This window comes from Myodes glareolus, chromosome 23, assembly GCF_982192425.1.
Source record: "Myodes glareolus chromosome 23, mMyoGla1.1, whole genome shotgun sequence".
Taxonomy (NCBI): domain Eukaryota; kingdom Metazoa; phylum Chordata; class Mammalia; order Rodentia; family Cricetidae; genus Myodes; species Myodes glareolus.
The window spans coordinates 3,512,591-3,528,201 of record NC_142048.1 but is presented as its reverse complement, the minus strand read 5'-3'; the positions used below and the strand labels follow the sequence as shown (position 1 = coordinate 3,528,201).

The following is a 15,611-nucleotide window of genomic DNA, read 5'->3' as shown; positions in this document are numbered from 1 at the left end:
AAACTGCTTGCAGGGTGATGAACTCTGGCCTGTAGATGAGTCAACAGATGGGTTGGTTCTGAGTGCCTGCTGTTTACACACAGTCACCGTGGCCACAGGCAGGCAGCCGGAAGCAAAGCCAAGGGTCACGGTGGCCAGGGAAGAGACAGGTTCTTGGCACACACCCATCACCCCCAAAGACTCCAGCGCCAGGCTGCTTCCCTCTTTCTCTAGTCCTCTGAGGAATTCGGCCTCAGCACCATCCAGCACCTACCCTACAACACACATGGGAACACATACCCCTACAGGCCAAAGGCATGAGGCCAACACTTCTGATGCCCACACCAGTATGGTCAACCCTTCCTGGCAGACCACAGCCCTTCTGAGACCTTGATGCCTGGCTTCTGAGCTACCTCCCTGCTTAAAGGTCTTAAGAGGTGATATTGCTTCTAGAGCCACCACCCATGACCTCACCTGAAGACTGGACACTGCTCCCCGATGGGACTGACTGGGATGAATGACACAGGACAAGCAGGGAACAAGAGGAAGTGATCCTGTCACACTCCAGCTTTCTCTGAAAACTGGGCACAACATACATGCCAGTAAGGTGGCATGATCCCTCAGTCACCGAGTCTCTCTAGGGTACAAGCAGACTGATCTGAGGCTCATGAGCACTGAGAGAAGGCCTGGGACGGGGTTGGTGATGTGCTTCAAGGTTCATCAGCCTCTGGACAAAGTGAGATCCACTGTCAGGGCAGGGTCCAATTCCAAAAGGCTGGAATCCCCAGGGATAGCGGAGCCACGTCAGGAGGATGGAGGCTTAACTGGGGCTCCTCTTGCCCCATACTCAGCTTTCCCCATGGTGCAACACAGTGAGCCAGGACCTCCAATGCCCTTCTAGGCCCTACATGACCATCCCAGCCCTACTTCACTCCTTATTACATCTACCCTGGTGGATCTCCCTTGCCCAGCTCTGCCAACTCTTGAGGATTCTAGAACATCAGGTGTAATGAACGGCACATCTCACTGCCTCTGGGCCCAAAGGCCAGCCCTATGCTGATAGGAGAGTGTTTCTTTCTTGGAAGGACAGTGCAGGATGGGTCCACAGGCAAGTGACAGATCCAGGAACATAACGCCACAGCAGAATCTAGACAAAGAGCCAGTCTCAGGAGAAGCTGGGACTCCAGTGGGAGCAGAACTCTGCAAACCTAAGAAGGACCTGGAGCTGCAGGTCAGGCCTTTGCTAGCCCACAGCCACTCAAGGCTCTGTACGGGGACTCTGCTGGAACCCTCAATTTTCCCTGACCTCTCTGTGCCATTCCACCAAGGACAAGGTGAGGGCACATGGCCACAGAGCCCACCTAGCCAACAAGGATGAACAAGGGTGGAATAGATGGAGGCAGGACTCCCATCTCATAGCTGTCAGGGCATGCCTCTCAGCAGCAACCGGTTGTCCTGAAAGGATGAGGAGACCATATTTTCTTAGCTCTCCTAAATGCCACACCCACTGAACCCCAAAACACAAAGATGAAGTGCCACATCAGCACCAGTTTGGTTTCGGGGACTTTTTATTAGGTTGTTTAGCTCAGGCTGGCCTTGAGCTCCTCATCCTACCCAGCCCCGGGACCCTAGGTAGTATGCCTTTTTTCTTTTTCTTTTTTAATTTTTTTTATTTTTTTATTTTTTAAGAGAAAAAGCTCCAAGTCCCAGCTGGGATGGGCTCCAGTCATCTCTATGGCTGGGCCTTGAACTGGCATGGCCTCCTGTTGCAGTATAGGTCACTACACATTTCCCACCTCTCTACTGAGGTATGCCCAGCTCCTTCCCTAGGCCACACATAGCCATTCCACAGTCAGTTCCTCTCGAGCTTCTGCTCTGGCTACACATGAAGTTAAGAAAAATCTCCTGGCAATTCAAAATAAAATACAGGATTGTACTGGGGCATGAATGCCAATGCAGTGCAGGGAAGCTAGGCAGGAGAGTTCACAGTCAGCTTGGACTACAGAAGAGGACCATGTCGTTAAGAATAAAAGTAAGAACTACTGGCCCAGCTCAATTGTGAGCAGCTACTGGGAAGCGAGTGACTGATCTGAATGCAGGCAGGAGAGCACGAGTGGCACTGCTCCGTGCGCATCATTACCACGTGTCTCCAAGTCCCTCCCAGGCCTACCATTGCAAACCTGCCCCTCCTGCTGTCAGCGCACCCTTGTCTCAGCCCCCTCCATGCTCAGAGGGTAAGCTCAAATTCAGGTCAGGCATGACACACACCTTTAGTCCCAGCACTCTCGGGAGGCAGAGGCAGGTGAATCTCTGTAAGTTCAAGGCCAGCCTGGTCTACAGAGTGAGCTCTGGGACAGCCAGGACTACATAGAGAAACCCTGTCTCAGAAAACTAAACAAGTAATGTATCTCTGAAGCTGGGCCAGTGGTGGGTACCTGTCTGCCGTCTTGGCACTTAAGAGTCATGAGTTTGAGACCAACCTAAGATAGCGTGAAGCTCCTATGCCAACAAGAGATTAAACTTCAAAGTCACCTTGCCAGTTAAATGTCCTGTCAGCTTTCCAGATAAACACAGGGTTGGACTGCCCCAAAATTGAATGCTGCCTGCCACACTGAACAGGCACCCTCGTTGTCAGCTGTGGCCACACACAGCTGGCTTCCCTGGGGCATATGCATGTGGCCTATAGTTCTGTAAGTGCCTTCACATGAGGAAGACCAAGCTTACTTAGGGGATGTAATGCACACTCAAAATTCAAAATAACAGTATGACGGTGATGCTGGAGAGAAGGCTGCCGGGGCATGGGGCAATGGCCGGCAGCACTGCCACCAGGTACCAAGTCCACCTGACAGTGGTGACTCACGCTCTGGTCCAGCTGTTTCTGGGAAAAGTCCTGCTCCTCCAGTACTAGTCAGAACGGCCCAAGGGGAAAGACTCCAACCAGGAAGAGTGGCTGGGATGGTCAACCAGAGGCTACCATCCAAATCCCCAACACCTCTTCCTCCTCACCTGCAGGGGCGCTTTTTGTCTCACGGTGTGGAACCTGACAAAGGAAGAACTAATCTTTTCCCAAAGAAATTGGATCCTGTTCTAGAAAGGACGAAACTGAGACCCTGACACAGGCAGGAAGTGGATCAAAAGAAGTGATGGGAAGACAGGTGGGAAGAGGTAGCCCCAGAAGGCTGAATGGGGAAGAAACTCCTAGCTTGGCCAATGATGCTGCGCATGTCCCGGGCAGGAAGGAAACCACATTCCTTCCTAGTTACTCTCTGCTCACTCGGCCGCGTCAACACCCCTTGCGCCAACACAGGCAAACACACGTCCCAGAAACAGACCCAACACCTCAGTCACTTTAAGAAGAAGCCTGAAATCACTTGCCCTGGGGACCTGCAACTTCTGTCCCAGTGGACGCAGGGTGGTGCCAAGGCTTGGGTGGAGCATCCAGGTGAAACCCGGAGGGAGGCACACTGCTAGGGTCCTCGCCCCACCCCCAAGCCAGGAGGAAGCACCAAAATGCTTCGAATTCTCCCAGATGACGGGTGGACAATGAGAGGGAACGACCAAATGTGGTGGAACTGCTGCCTCCTCCCGAGTGCCCAGCCAGAGGAAGCCACCATGCCTAGCTAACTTCACCTCAGTCTATGAAAAAACACAACGGCCTCGTCCAAGTGTCCAGAGAGACAAGGTGACCTGACGAGACAGGGTCTGGGGTCAGTAAGTTTCCGTCTAAACTACCCCTTCTAACAGTGGGTCCAGACACGCCTGTCATCCCAGAGCTGAAGAAGCTGAGGCAGGAGGATGGTCGTCAGTCCAAGGCCAACGTGAGCTACACAGAAAGAACATGCTTTATAAAAAGCGAAAGAGCAGATTCAACCTGAAGGATGTCACTGGGGTTGGCCAAGTGTCGCCAGGTGTGGACGCGGCCTTGTGCCCACGGCGCAGTCCGCCCGCCAGGACGCCGCGCCGCTCACCTGGTGAGCCCGGTAGCTCTCGAAAGCCTTCAGGGCACTGTCGGTGAGCTTCACGTGGAACACCGACACCCTGCTGCCGTCGCTCACGCGCCCACACGACAGCCCGTAGCTACGAGCCTCCTTCAGCGCCGCCATCTTGTAATCATCACTCCCCGCCCCCTCCTCGGCCGCTGCGCCCGCACGCCGGCCCGCCCTCCGCCGCAATGCATTATTCATGAGCCGGCTAGGCCACGCCCCCCGAAGGGCCCGCAGTTGGACCGGGTGGACTGAGGCCACGCCCCCAGGTCTCGCGAGGTCAGTCAGCGGGGCGGCGCGGTCAGCTCCCGCGGCGGCCTGGGCTGTTTACGGGGAGAGGCTGGCTCCGCATTCCGACGATTGCGTAGCCGCCCGCCCGCGGTTTCAAACTTGTTTGTTAGCAGTAGCCGGAGAGATAACCACGCCCCTAGCCTCAGGGAGCCCGCCCTCTCTCAGGGAAGACCTATAGACGGCGGCCGCGATGGCCACGCCTCCCGCCAGAAGAGAGCCCGCCCACACTGAAAATAAAAGCACTACGCACATGGCCACGCCCACAAACTCTGGTGACGCCCGCCCCACTTCAGTTCATTGACACGCCCCAAGCTCCCACAGAGTCCTACGTCACAGGAAATGCTCGCCCACGACCAAAGCCTTTGGCCACGCCTCTAAGCTTCCATAAAGCCCGCCCTCCCGCCTTGCTGCATTATTCATGAGGAAGGTCTGCTCACTGCCCACCTCGTGCGGGGAAGTTGCCCAGACCACCGCTTGCCCACCGAAATCCCCACTGGCCACGCCCCACACCCACCCAGCTCGGCGCAGGTTGGCAAGCCCGCAAGCTCCTGAGGCGCGCTTTCAACAGCCTCAGACCCTCACACGAGCCGAACCTCTCAGAGCTGTGGCGGCTCCCACCTCGGACGTCAGCCCCCTGACGTACACTCCTTCGCCCCTGCGTGCACTATACATATTCATAAGCCGCTGACGAGTTCAGCTTTCCAAGCACTTAGAGACGGCCATTTATGAACTCCTCCTACATGAATTATTCATGAGCCTTGAACACGTGTATGCATGTTACCACACTCGTAGGGTCCTCTTTTCTCAGCTATTGGTGTGTCCCCCGCTGCGTTTCTTTGGGGGAACAGACGCAGATCTGTCCCGAGCGTGAGGTGGGCGGGGCCGGCGCGCAGGAAGAAGGAGGTGCGGCATGTTGAAAGGTTAGCTTGGTGGGCGTGACTATGTAAACGAAGTGCGCGTGATTCGCTGGGTCCCGCTAATAGGAGTGGAGGGTGTTCCCAGACGAAAGCAGCCAGAGCAACGCAAACAGGCAGTGCGCTGAGCGTTCCTGATGCTAAAAGTTCAGTAACAGGATAAAACTCCCACACGCCGCGGGCTCGCTTTTCAATAAACAACATTCTCTTATGCGACTTTCAGCACGTCCTCAGTGTTGCGCAACCACCACCACCCTCCGCTCCAAAACATTCCTTCATGTCGAAAGCCAGCCTGATCCGTCCCCATCTGCAGGTTTTCCTCATTTCCTCCCTGTCGCCTGGCATCTCTGATCTTTTTGTCCCTGTGGGCATTTCCTAGTGTGGTCACCCATCCTGAGCTCAGTCTTTGAAGTCTGACTGCTATTGTTTTCAAGGGTCATCAACCTAAGATCATTCGTTCCTTTTTGAGGACGACACAATATTCTGCTGTGTGTTATGGACAGCTGTTACTTATCCATCCGATGATTCACGTCCACTGTTGATCCTCACTGCTCACCTGTGGGCAGTTTTTAATAGACTGAATTGCTGGGATGAGTTAGTTACACATTGACTTTAAAAACATCTTTTACTGGATGGCAGTGCATGCCTTTTTGTTTTGTTTTGTTAAGGTTTGTTTTTCTTTTTTTTCTCTTAATTTTTGAGACAGTTTTTCTCTGTGTAGCCTTGGAGCCTGTCCTGGCATTAGCTCTTATAGACCACATTGGCCTCAAATTCAGAGATCAGCCTCCCAAGTGCTGGGATTAAAGGTGTGTGCCGCCATCACCCAGCTTGGTGCATGGCTTTAATGCCAACACTCTGGGGGCAGAAGCAGGAGGGTCTCTGTAAGTTCTACAATTCCAGGACAGGCCGGGCTACAGAGAAACACTGTCCTACAAAAAAAACAAAATATATATGAACAAATATATAATATTTGAGACTGGTTCTTACTATGTAAGAGCAAGCTGGCCTCAAACCCAGAGATTTGCTTGCCTCTGAACTGCTGGGATTAAATTCTTGTGCCACCACACCCAGCATAGATTTTTATATGTATTATCATGGGGGAAGAGGTCCTCACTGGTGCCTGTGTGGGCTGCCTGCTGCACAAATCCAGGAGATGCTTGGCTATTTTCCCAATCGTTTTAATACAACCACAAAGCAAAGGGTCAGGAAATGGCTGATATAGCCTTGGTCTTCCACACTGAGATGATAGGTGAGCCACCACCCACTTCTTAAAGTTATTTTTCTAAGTGTGTTTGCACGTGTATGTCTGTGCATCATGTATGTGTCAGATGCCCTCCATACCACAAGAGGGTATCAGATCTCTTGGAACTTGTAACTAGTTCCAGGAGGTGGTTATGAGCCTCCAGCCCCTTATTGTGAGCATGGTCTTAGGATCCAGGCTGGACTTACCACATAGCTAAGGGTATCTTTGAACTCAGAATCCTCTGAGCTCAGACTGACTTGGGATGACAGACAGACTTCACCACTGGATCCAGAGTCCTCTTACTTTATACTTCTACCCAGCCTCCAAAGGCATCTGTCACAGCTCAGGATGTCCCAGTGAGGGGCTGGGGGAATGGCCCACCCATCCATTCCTAGAGTCCTCTGAGCTGGCAAGATGGCTCAGTGGGCAAAGCAGCTTGCCACCAAGCCTAATGACCTAAGTTCAAACCCTAGGACCCACAAGGAAGGAGAGAAGTGGCATGCACCATTGTACACCCCATCCCCAACAGTTTAAGATGTAACAAGACCTTGGATTCCCAGCACTGCAAAATAAGTCAGGCATGATAGCAAGCGTGCAGTTCTTTACTTGGTCTTCTGGTGAGACCAAGTCAAGAGGCTCACCAGAACCCAGCAGTCCCAAGGTCAGTCTAGACACCGCCTCTAAGGTTGAAAAAAGAATGCAGAAGGTCATGTATGGTGCTCTGCCAACCTCGAGGCATTTTATAAAGGACTGTGGGACTGAAGTCTCTATGTGTGGGGAGGCAAGACAAGTGAGGTAAGGGTGAGTAGATGCCCCTCAGGAGGGGTCTGTGTGTGACAAAAGTATCTCACACACCACTCTGCACCATTCCTAGATACACTGCAGGACAGTAGGACTCTCCGACAGCGCAGGGAGACAGACTTACTGCTGTCCAGCCAACCCCAGGGCTGGGTCCGGTGAATACTGGAGTTGGTCAGAGGGTTGGGCAAGGGCAAGGGCAGCTAGGGCTAGGGAGATCTGCAGGACAGCTGCTGTGTACCCCGGGGGAAGCACTGGCCCTCTCTGAACTTTGTAGGCCTTTTGTTATTTTGTCCAAGACAAGGTTTCTCTGTTTAACAGCCCTGGCTGCCCTGGAACTCAGTCTGTAGACCAGGCTGGCTTCAGACTCACAGAGATCCACCTGCCTCTGCCTCTCAAGTGCTGGAATTAAAGGCGTGCGCCACTACCGCCTGGCCCTCTTTGAATTCTTAAGGAACTTTGAGAAACAGGTCTTTTGTTTCATCGCCAGCACCTCTAAACATTTCCGAAAAGAAAACCAAAAAAAGTTAAGTCCCAGATAAGTGATATACCTGAGACACCTGCCATCCCAACATTGAGAGCTGGATGCAGGAGAATGTGGAGTTGCAGATCAGTCTCAGCTACAAGTCCCTACCTCAAACACAAATCTCCCAGTCATGGACCATCCCCGCTCTGCTGGCCATGGCAGGTGATATGAGGGCACACCCAGTACTATAGGACAGTCTGCAGGCCCAGCTCTCCTGCCAACCCCTCTTCCATCAGCTCTGAACTCAGCTGTGACGTGCAGAGCTGGTAGTCGCTGCCATTGTGAAGCATAGCGTGTACTGCCTTGGACAGGCCTTCCTGGTCCCCAGATACAGGGACCCCTGCCTAGATCAGTCCTTAGTATCTGTTGTCCCATACCTGTTTCTCCTCGACCAGGGCTGCCAAAGTCCTCCATCTCTTCCTTGTAGAGCCCAATGCCTCATACATACCAGACAAGTGACTTTTGAAATCACAAAATCAACACAATAAATGACCCCAGAATCCATACAACCCCAAAAGTACCCAACTTCAGGCAGAGAATGGCGACAAAATGAAAGGACAGAGTGGGTCTGAATGGAAGTCCTCTGAAGTGCAGCCTGCACAGCCCGGTCTGCACAGTCCTCTTTAAGGCAGCTGTTGTGCTAGGCCGGCTCAGCTGTGACTCATAGGCCTTCTCTGGTCCAGCCTCAGCAGAAGGAGGCTCCGGAAGCAATGGGGTGCGGGGTGAGGCTTTATTTCATTCACTGTGGGGGAGCCTGGACAGGGGGCAGGTAGGCAGGACTAGTAGTAAGGGCTGCCCCAGGCCTAATGAGAGGGAAAAACTGAGGCCAGAGCCCAGAGGGCAGGGATGTGGAACAGAGACAGTTGGGTCCGGAGCAACGGGGCCCCTCCACCTGGGCTGTACCCCATGTCCCCCTTCAGGGCCTCAGTCCTTCCTGCTTGTTGGGGTGTATGACCCTCAATCCTTGCTCCCCCAACCCAGAGGAGGTGGCTCGGCCAGGGAGGGCAGTGGACAGGGAGCGTGGGGGAAGTTGGGGAGCACAGGTTGGGGTCCAGGTGTCCAGGGGGGCAGTCAATTCCTGGCAGCAATGACCACAGAGAGAGCCACGCCCCCCAGGGCCACAGCAGTCGCCCCAAACAGCCACTTCCATGGGATGGACTGTGGATAAAGGGAGGGGTAAGGAAGGTAGGCTGCACACCAAAGCAACCACCATGACCACACACGGGCCTCCTAGCCAGTGTTTTACCATGTCTAAGATACTCCTACACACACCCAAACCCAACACCCACTCCAATGTATTTTCTTCCTCTGCATGAGCCTCCAACCCTCACCAAGGGCCTGCAGCTCCAGAGTCCCCCCTTCTGCCTAGGAAGCACTAGGCAGCACTGCCCTCAGCCCAGCCACACCCTGGCTCACCCAGGTCCCCTTGCCCGGACACTTGGCGGGCAGCCGGCTGGGGTTGCCCAGCATCTTTCGGTACAGGGCGGTCTCTGTGCTCCGCTGTGCAGCGCGCTTCTTTACCAGCTTTGAGAGCTCCGCATGGATCGTCTGTGGGAGGTGGGTAGGAATGGTGAACATATACAGGAGGCAGCAGACCTGCCTGTCATCACTACTGCTGCCTTCTTCTGGTCTCCAGGCTTGTCAGGTGTGGGGGCCCCTGGGACTTGGGGGTTCTAACTGCTCCCATTAGCTCTAACAAAGAGGGAGCTGCTGCCCCACCCAAAGGCAAGCCAGCAGATAGAACAGCAATAATAACTAGAGGCATGCAAATAGGGGGACTTACCAGACAAACCCACCAGAGTTCTGCTTACCTTGTTGGAAGGTTCCAGCTTCAGGGCAGCCCTCAGGATGGGGATGGCCTCACTATATTCTCCTTGCTGAGCCAGCACCTGTGGGAGAGGGGCATTCACTCTGCATTCATCCAGAGCCTGGCACTAAGTCCCTGCTCTCACAGCACAGTTTGGTGCAGAGATTGATCAAGTGAAGCATAGCTGGGAAATGGCACCACTGCTGGGCTGGGACAGGGAACTTGGAGACATGTACCCTCAGAGAGCAGGGGCCTCAGCTCAGACAAAGCACCCCATAGCCCTATGAGCCCCACCTGGTGGGAGTTGGAGAGCAGTCAGTTCCTGGCAGCAGTGACAGCTCCCCCCGATGGCCTGGATCTTGTGACAGTCCTGCCCGTCTGCTGGGTGTGGGACTGCTGGCCTATGCTGCCATGCTTGCCTACAATCCCTCTTTAGGCTCTGGCTGTGTGACCCCGTGGCCTGACTTCTACATGTCAGGACCCTAAAACACAACAGTGCTTCATAAGCAGCAGGTGGCGAGTTTCTCAGATATCCGATGTGTCCCTGCTTCACCTCTGGCCTATGGGAGGCCCCAGAATTGTACCCTCAACACCATCACAAAATAGAATCAACTGCACTAGGCCCAAACCCAGGCAGAGGGGGCAGCCTGTGCTGAGGAGCTGGCCTAGAAACTAGTAGGGAAAAGAGGCTGTGTGTCCCCAGTGCCAACAGCCCAGGGTGGAGAATCACACAGTCTGGCCACGCCCTGTCCACGGTGCCACCTGTGGGATCTGGACAGAAGGCTCAGGGCTCCCAAGGCCGGGGGCCAGTACAGGCCACAGCGCACCTTGCCCTTGCGGAACAGTGCCTTGATGTTGTCAGGCTGGTGCTCAAGCACCTGGCTGCAGGAGCGCAGTGCTGCACGGTAGTGGTCCAGCTTCAGCTGCGATGCTGCAAGGTTGTTCAGACACTTGACCTTCAGTTGTAGCAGCTGCTCCTCTTCCTCACAGGTCATGTCCACTGTAGGAGGAGTGGTCACTTTGAGGGAGTCCCACCCTCTTCCCCACATCACAGACAGGGTCTCAAGTACTTCAGATGGCCTCTAACTCATGCTGAGCTGACAGACGCATGCCACTGAGGGTCGTGTGCAAGCATAAGACTGTGACACCAGGGCTCACTTACGAGTCAAGTGCAATATGCATGCCTGTGATTTCAGCATGGGGCAGAGGCAGGCATGATCACCCAACTCTCCCCAAGTCACATGTTCAATGATAGACTGTGTCAGAAAAGAAGTGGGCAGAGGTTGGGGAAACCCCAGGTTTGATCTGAGCTGGAAGTGAACATACACACACACCAAAGGCAGGGTCTGGCTATGTAGCCCAGGCTAGACTACAAATTGTCATTCTCCTGTCTTAGCTTTTGACCATGTGACCACCACTGTGTCTGGTCACTACAAGTCTGGAAAGAGCCACTGACCGAAGGCTATGGCTAGTAAGGAATGTGTCTATATTCGGGAATACTCTAGAATGTTCTATGACCCCAATGACAGTCAGATGTCTATCCACCCTGCAAGTTAGCAAGATGGCTCAGTGGGTCAAGTGCTCACTGCAAAGCCTAAGGAACAGAGATTGAGTTCCTTCCACACGATGGGCGAGCACAATGGCCTCCCTTAATTGTCTCTGACTTACACACACAAACACACACACACACCCTGGCTGGCTGGTCACCTTTGGCACTGGAGGTGATGGCCTTGATGGCCAAGTCATAGGAGTTAGCAGCCAGCACAAAGTCAGCACGCTGGTAGTGGGCATTGCCACACTCCCGCTTGCGGTTGGCCAGAGCCACACGCTCCTGCCCACTCAGCATCTCTAGGTCAGGTCCATCCTCTGCCATCTTCAGGGTGACTTCCAGGCACAGGGCCGCGTGGGGGGGGATATACGGGCTCCTGCTGGGGAGTTAGCCAACAGGAGACACTCAGACCCGGCAACCCAGCTGCACCCACCACCGCACCCTCGCTGCCAACCACCACATCCTCCCTACAAGGCTGGATCTGAGGCAGAAAGGCCAGGCCTCAGGTCCTGGTGTACCCCGTATCAATCACCCACAGCAATCTGCGTCTTGTGAATTCACCAGCCCAAACCTCAGTTTCCCTTTCTATGAAATAGGAAGGATGGTAGGGACAGTTGAATGTGCAGGCCATCTCTCACCTGCCTTGGGGACCGTAGCAGTACTTGGAGTCAGCGGTGACCATGGCTGTCTCGCCCACATCCATGAGCGGGACACTGAGATCCAAGGCCTGGAGGACAGGCCAGTAAGGGTCACATGAACCCAGGCCCTGTGAGGTGCCACCCACCTGCCCACCCAGTTCCCACCTGGATGACATCACAGTCTCCCAGCGTGAAGGTCAGTTCAGGCTCTTCCTGTACGTGGGTGCCATTTTCCAAGGACATCTGCAGGTGCACGGTCACCACCTGTCCCTTGAGAGGGCGGCTAGAGCCTGGCGGGCCAGGGACCAGTGTCTTCTTCCGCAGCAATCCATTCCCTGCAGGGGCCAGGAAGTGATCTGTAATCTGGTGGCCAGACATGGGTCTCTGCACTACCAAGCCACCCTTCAGGTGCAGTGAACATCCCATGCTGCTGCTGTCTTGGTGACACTAGGATGGAATTAAGACCTTGCACATTCTATAGCAGTGTTCTATCACTAGGCTGGCCCTACCCCAACAGCACAGCATTAGGGATGTCTGGCCAACATGGCTGTCCTGCATTTTTTTTAAATTCATGTGTATGGGCATTTCGCCTGCATATGTTTGTGCACTACAAGAACAAAGCACTAGGAAAGTCCAGGTGAGGGTGTCAGATCCCCAGAAACTGGACTGCAGAAACTGAGCAGCCAGGTAGGCGCTGAGACTTGAGCCCATGTCCTCCAGGAGAGCAGCCAGTGCCCTGAATCAGCTCTCCAGTTCCCAAGGTCTGGATTCTAAGAACCCCTTCCTAGAATCCCATAGGGAGCCAGGTAGTGCTGATGCAGGCCCTTAATCACCCCAGCACTCAGGAAGCAGAGGCAGGCAGATCTCTGTGAGTCTGAGGTCTGAGGTCAGCTACAACTGTTACAAACTGTCAGCTGAGACAGGACAGCTATAACTGTTACAAAGAAAAACCCTGTCTCAAAAAAACAAACAAACAAAAATAACAAACACAGTGAGGAACTGGGAGTGAACCCCAGTGGTGGTAGAGTCTATTCCCCAGCACCACTCACACCAAAAAAACAAAACAAAACAAAACAAACAAAAAAACAACAACAACAACAAAAAAAAAACTTCCTCCTCAAAACATAAAATTACTGAAGGCACTATCCTGAGACGGCATTTGAGTGAAGGCTGAAAAGGACTGGACGCCTCTGCTGAGTGTGGCATCGTTTCAGAACCTGTCACATGTATAGACAAACGCTTAGGAAAGCTGCAGTGGGGGTTGGCTCGAGTAGCTGCACCGAGTGCTAGGGCCGTGTGGCTCCAGAAAGGTGACTCAACCCCTTGGAGTTGCTGTTACCAGCACTGGGGGTAAAAAGCAACCTGTTAAAAATTGTGGGTGCATGCCAAGGTGTGAGCCAACGAACAGAGTTCAAAAACACGCCTGTCTCAAGCAGTCTGGGAAGCCAGCCACAGAGCACAGGCCTGTGAGACCAGCACTCAAGAGGAGGATCCAAAGTTCAAGGCCAGCCTGGGCTTCACAGTAAGTTATCTTAAAATAAATAAAAAACAAAACAGCCAGCGAAGTCCTAAAGTCACTTCAGGTCCCAGGTCCAAATAGAAGGGAAATGAAACCCGGGAGACAAGAAGTGCCCAGGTCAAGGTGACCCCCAACCCTGCACTCTGTTCACACTTACCCAGGATGTCCAGCCACTCTTCAGGGGCTGGGGCTGGGGCTGGCTCAGGTTCTGTGGCTGCCAGGAACTCCCGAGCCAGGGCTCCTGGCTGCTCAGTCTCTTCCACTGTCAGCTGTCCCATATCCTCTAGTGGCGGCAGCCCACTGAGGTCATCTTCTTCCTCCTCTTCCTCCTCTCCCCGCTCTGCATCTTCTACCCCATCAAGCACCTCAAAGTCCTCCAGTGGTGGGACCCCAGCAGGTGGCCAGGCAGCAGGCTCAGAGGGCTCGGCCCAGGATGCCATGCTGCTGGGGGGGTCCAGGAACTGACCCTAGGGGACAGACAGTCAAGCACTACAGTGACAACCTCATCTAGGCAGCCCCTTTAATGCCCTCAGGAACAGTCCTTCCTGCGGGGCACCACCACCAGGGCTTGCATTTCTCATCTACACACTGGGCACCCTACCAACACACAGACCTCAAGTCCTGAGCCACAGGCTGCAGCTGGGCTGGCTGTTATTAGAACTAATTATCATATAATCTTTATAAACACCCCAAAAGTAGCGAAAACCTAGCTTACACACTTATACACACAAAACACACACACACACAAAGAACAGGCACAGAAATGCAAAGCCACTTGGCCAAGGTCACACAACAAGCCAAGACTGAAAAGTAAGGTTATTGAAATGAATAACAAGAAAAAGTTGCTAGAGTTTGGGGACAGTGGAGATAGTCTAGTCCCTGAGCCCTTGGTACAGCTTCTGGGTCACTTGAGAGAGGTGACTCTTTTAGAGGTTCTTGCCTCTGGCTACCTTGTCTGCTAAAGGCTCCAGTATAAAAGGATCAGTGCCAGATTCTGGATATCTTTGCTCTGTACCCTGAGGATACCTCTTGCAACATCAGGAACCCTGGTTCCAATCTGCCTCTATCATCAAGTCTGCTTTCAGGTTTTAATCACGGTAGAGTACTAGGGAGGTAGGTTAGCTGATAGGGCACTTGTCTACCAAGCACAAAACGCCTAGTGAGTTCTATCCCCAGGCACCACAGAAGCCACGGATTAACAAAGGCCTGTCATCCCATTGGGAGGCGGGAAGCAGGGTGGTCAGAATTCATGGCCATGGAATTCAATGACTACGTGAAACCCCGCCTCAAGAAATCTAAAATGTGTGCTAGGGATGTAATTCGTTGGTAGAGAGCTCTACTAGCAGGCACATTTTAGGCTCAGCACCCTGTAAACCTGGTGTGGCAATGCACGCCTGTCATCCCAATTCCTGAAAGGTACAGACAAAAGATCTAGAGTTCAAGGCCAGCCTGAGATACACAGCCACTTTGTAGTCTAGCGTAGAATACGTGAGACTGTCTCAAAAAAATAAAAGCAAGAGTGGTGGGGACCCCAAAACAGAATCTTGCAGCATCTCCCTGGCCCCAGGCCTCTCTGCGGAGCCCCTCAGCCCGGCGGCAGCACCCACATCCAGTCAGGCCCCCTCCCTAAGCCCCAGGAAGCCCCGGAGCCCCGCGTCCCTGCCCAGCGACCCTCACCTGCGGGGCTCCTTCCGGGATCCGGCCGCGACCGGAGACCCTCCCGCCCCGAGCCCCCACAATGCCCCGCGCGCCCCGCACCCCAACGCCGTCCCGCGCCCAGCCGACACCACCGCCCCAGGATGCCGCGGCCCCCGCAGCCCTGGAAGGCCCCGGCCGCAGCCTCGGCTTCCGCGCTGCGCCCCGCCACACGTGCCTGCGGCTCCGGGACCCCGCTTGGGGTCCTGCGCCCCCTCCCCGCCCCCAGCCGCGGCTGCCGCGCCTCGGGAAGCAGCTTCAGACGCGCCGCCCCGCCCCCGGCGCGCCCATTGGCTGGTCATGCCGCGGCCGCCCCGCCCATTGGCTTGTGCGCACATCCGTCTCGCCATAGTTGCAGCCTCCTTCCTGCTAGGCTCAGCTGGCTGTTGTTTTTTTTTTGTTGTTGTTGTTGTTTTGTTTTGTTTTTTCCCCCGAGACGGGGTTTCTGTGTGTAGACCTAGCTGGCCTGGAACTCACAGAGATCCGCCTGCCTCTGGGTTAAAGGTGCGCGCCACCACCGCCTGCCTCGGCTGACTGTTCTTAAAGGGACTCTCAGACTGCGGGTGTAATGTATGGAGTGGGAGGACTCTGACCTCGGTAGGGGAGGGTGGCGGCACGTTCTGGTGTGAGGCCAGTTTGGGAACTCTTAGGGAGAGTGTTCACTCAATT

General features: G+C 54.2%; 2 protein-coding genes across 5 annotated transcripts in view; both read right to left on the bottom strand.

Moving 5' to 3' along the window:
• Ell (elongation factor for RNA polymerase II) overlaps positions 1-4,106 on the bottom strand; it is a 49,232-nt gene extending 45,126 nt beyond the window's left edge. For 2 of the 3 annotated variants that reach the window (XM_087900769.1, XM_087900770.1), the window contains exon 1: positions 3,948-4,106. In XM_087900769.1, coding sequence (XP_087756895.1) covers positions 3,948-4,082 — 135 coding nt within the window. In that variant the 5' untranslated portion in view covers positions 4,083-4,106. The remainder of the gene's footprint in view (positions 1-3,947) is intronic. The other variant, XM_087900768.1, reaches the window with a different exon arrangement.
• A 4,344-nt stretch (positions 4,107-8,450) lies between these two features.
• On the bottom strand, positions 8,451-15,213 carry Fkbp8 (FKBP prolyl isomerase 8). 2 transcript variants are annotated; one of them, XM_087901207.1, is made up of 9 exons: positions 15,121-15,213; positions 13,405-13,714; positions 11,894-12,063; positions 11,729-11,817; positions 11,249-11,469; positions 10,369-10,541; positions 9,546-9,623; positions 9,151-9,282; positions 8,451-8,892 (listed from the first exon to the last, which is right to left on the bottom strand). In XM_087901207.1, the coding sequence occupies exons 2-9, from the start codon at positions 13,685-13,687 to the stop codon at positions 8,806-8,808; spliced, it is 1,233 nt and encodes a 410-aa protein (XP_087757333.1). In that variant the 5' UTR covers positions 13,688-13,714; positions 15,121-15,213; the 3' UTR covers positions 8,451-8,805. The 2 variants fall into 2 exon arrangements, with proteins under 2 accessions (XP_087757333.1, XP_087757334.1); XM_087901208.1 differs by having other exon boundaries at positions 11,249-11,466.
• Between the last annotated feature and the right edge of the window lie 398 nt (positions 15,214-15,611).

Excerpts from the sequence above, each read along its gene's own strand:
- Fkbp8 (XM_087901207.1), bottom strand. The coding sequence starts at position 13,687 with ATGGCATCCTGGGCCGAGCCCTCTGAGCCTGCTGCCTGGCCACCTGCT. Across the intron at positions 9,624-10,368 it reads CACTGTTCCGCAAGGGCAAG|GTGCTGGCTCAGCAAGGAGA; the intron begins GTGCGCTGTGGC and ends CCTCTCCCACAG. Across the intron at positions 9,283-9,545 it reads AGCTGGAACCTTCCAACAAG|ACGATCCATGCGGAGCTCTC; the intron begins GTAAGCAGAACT and ends CACCTCCCACAG.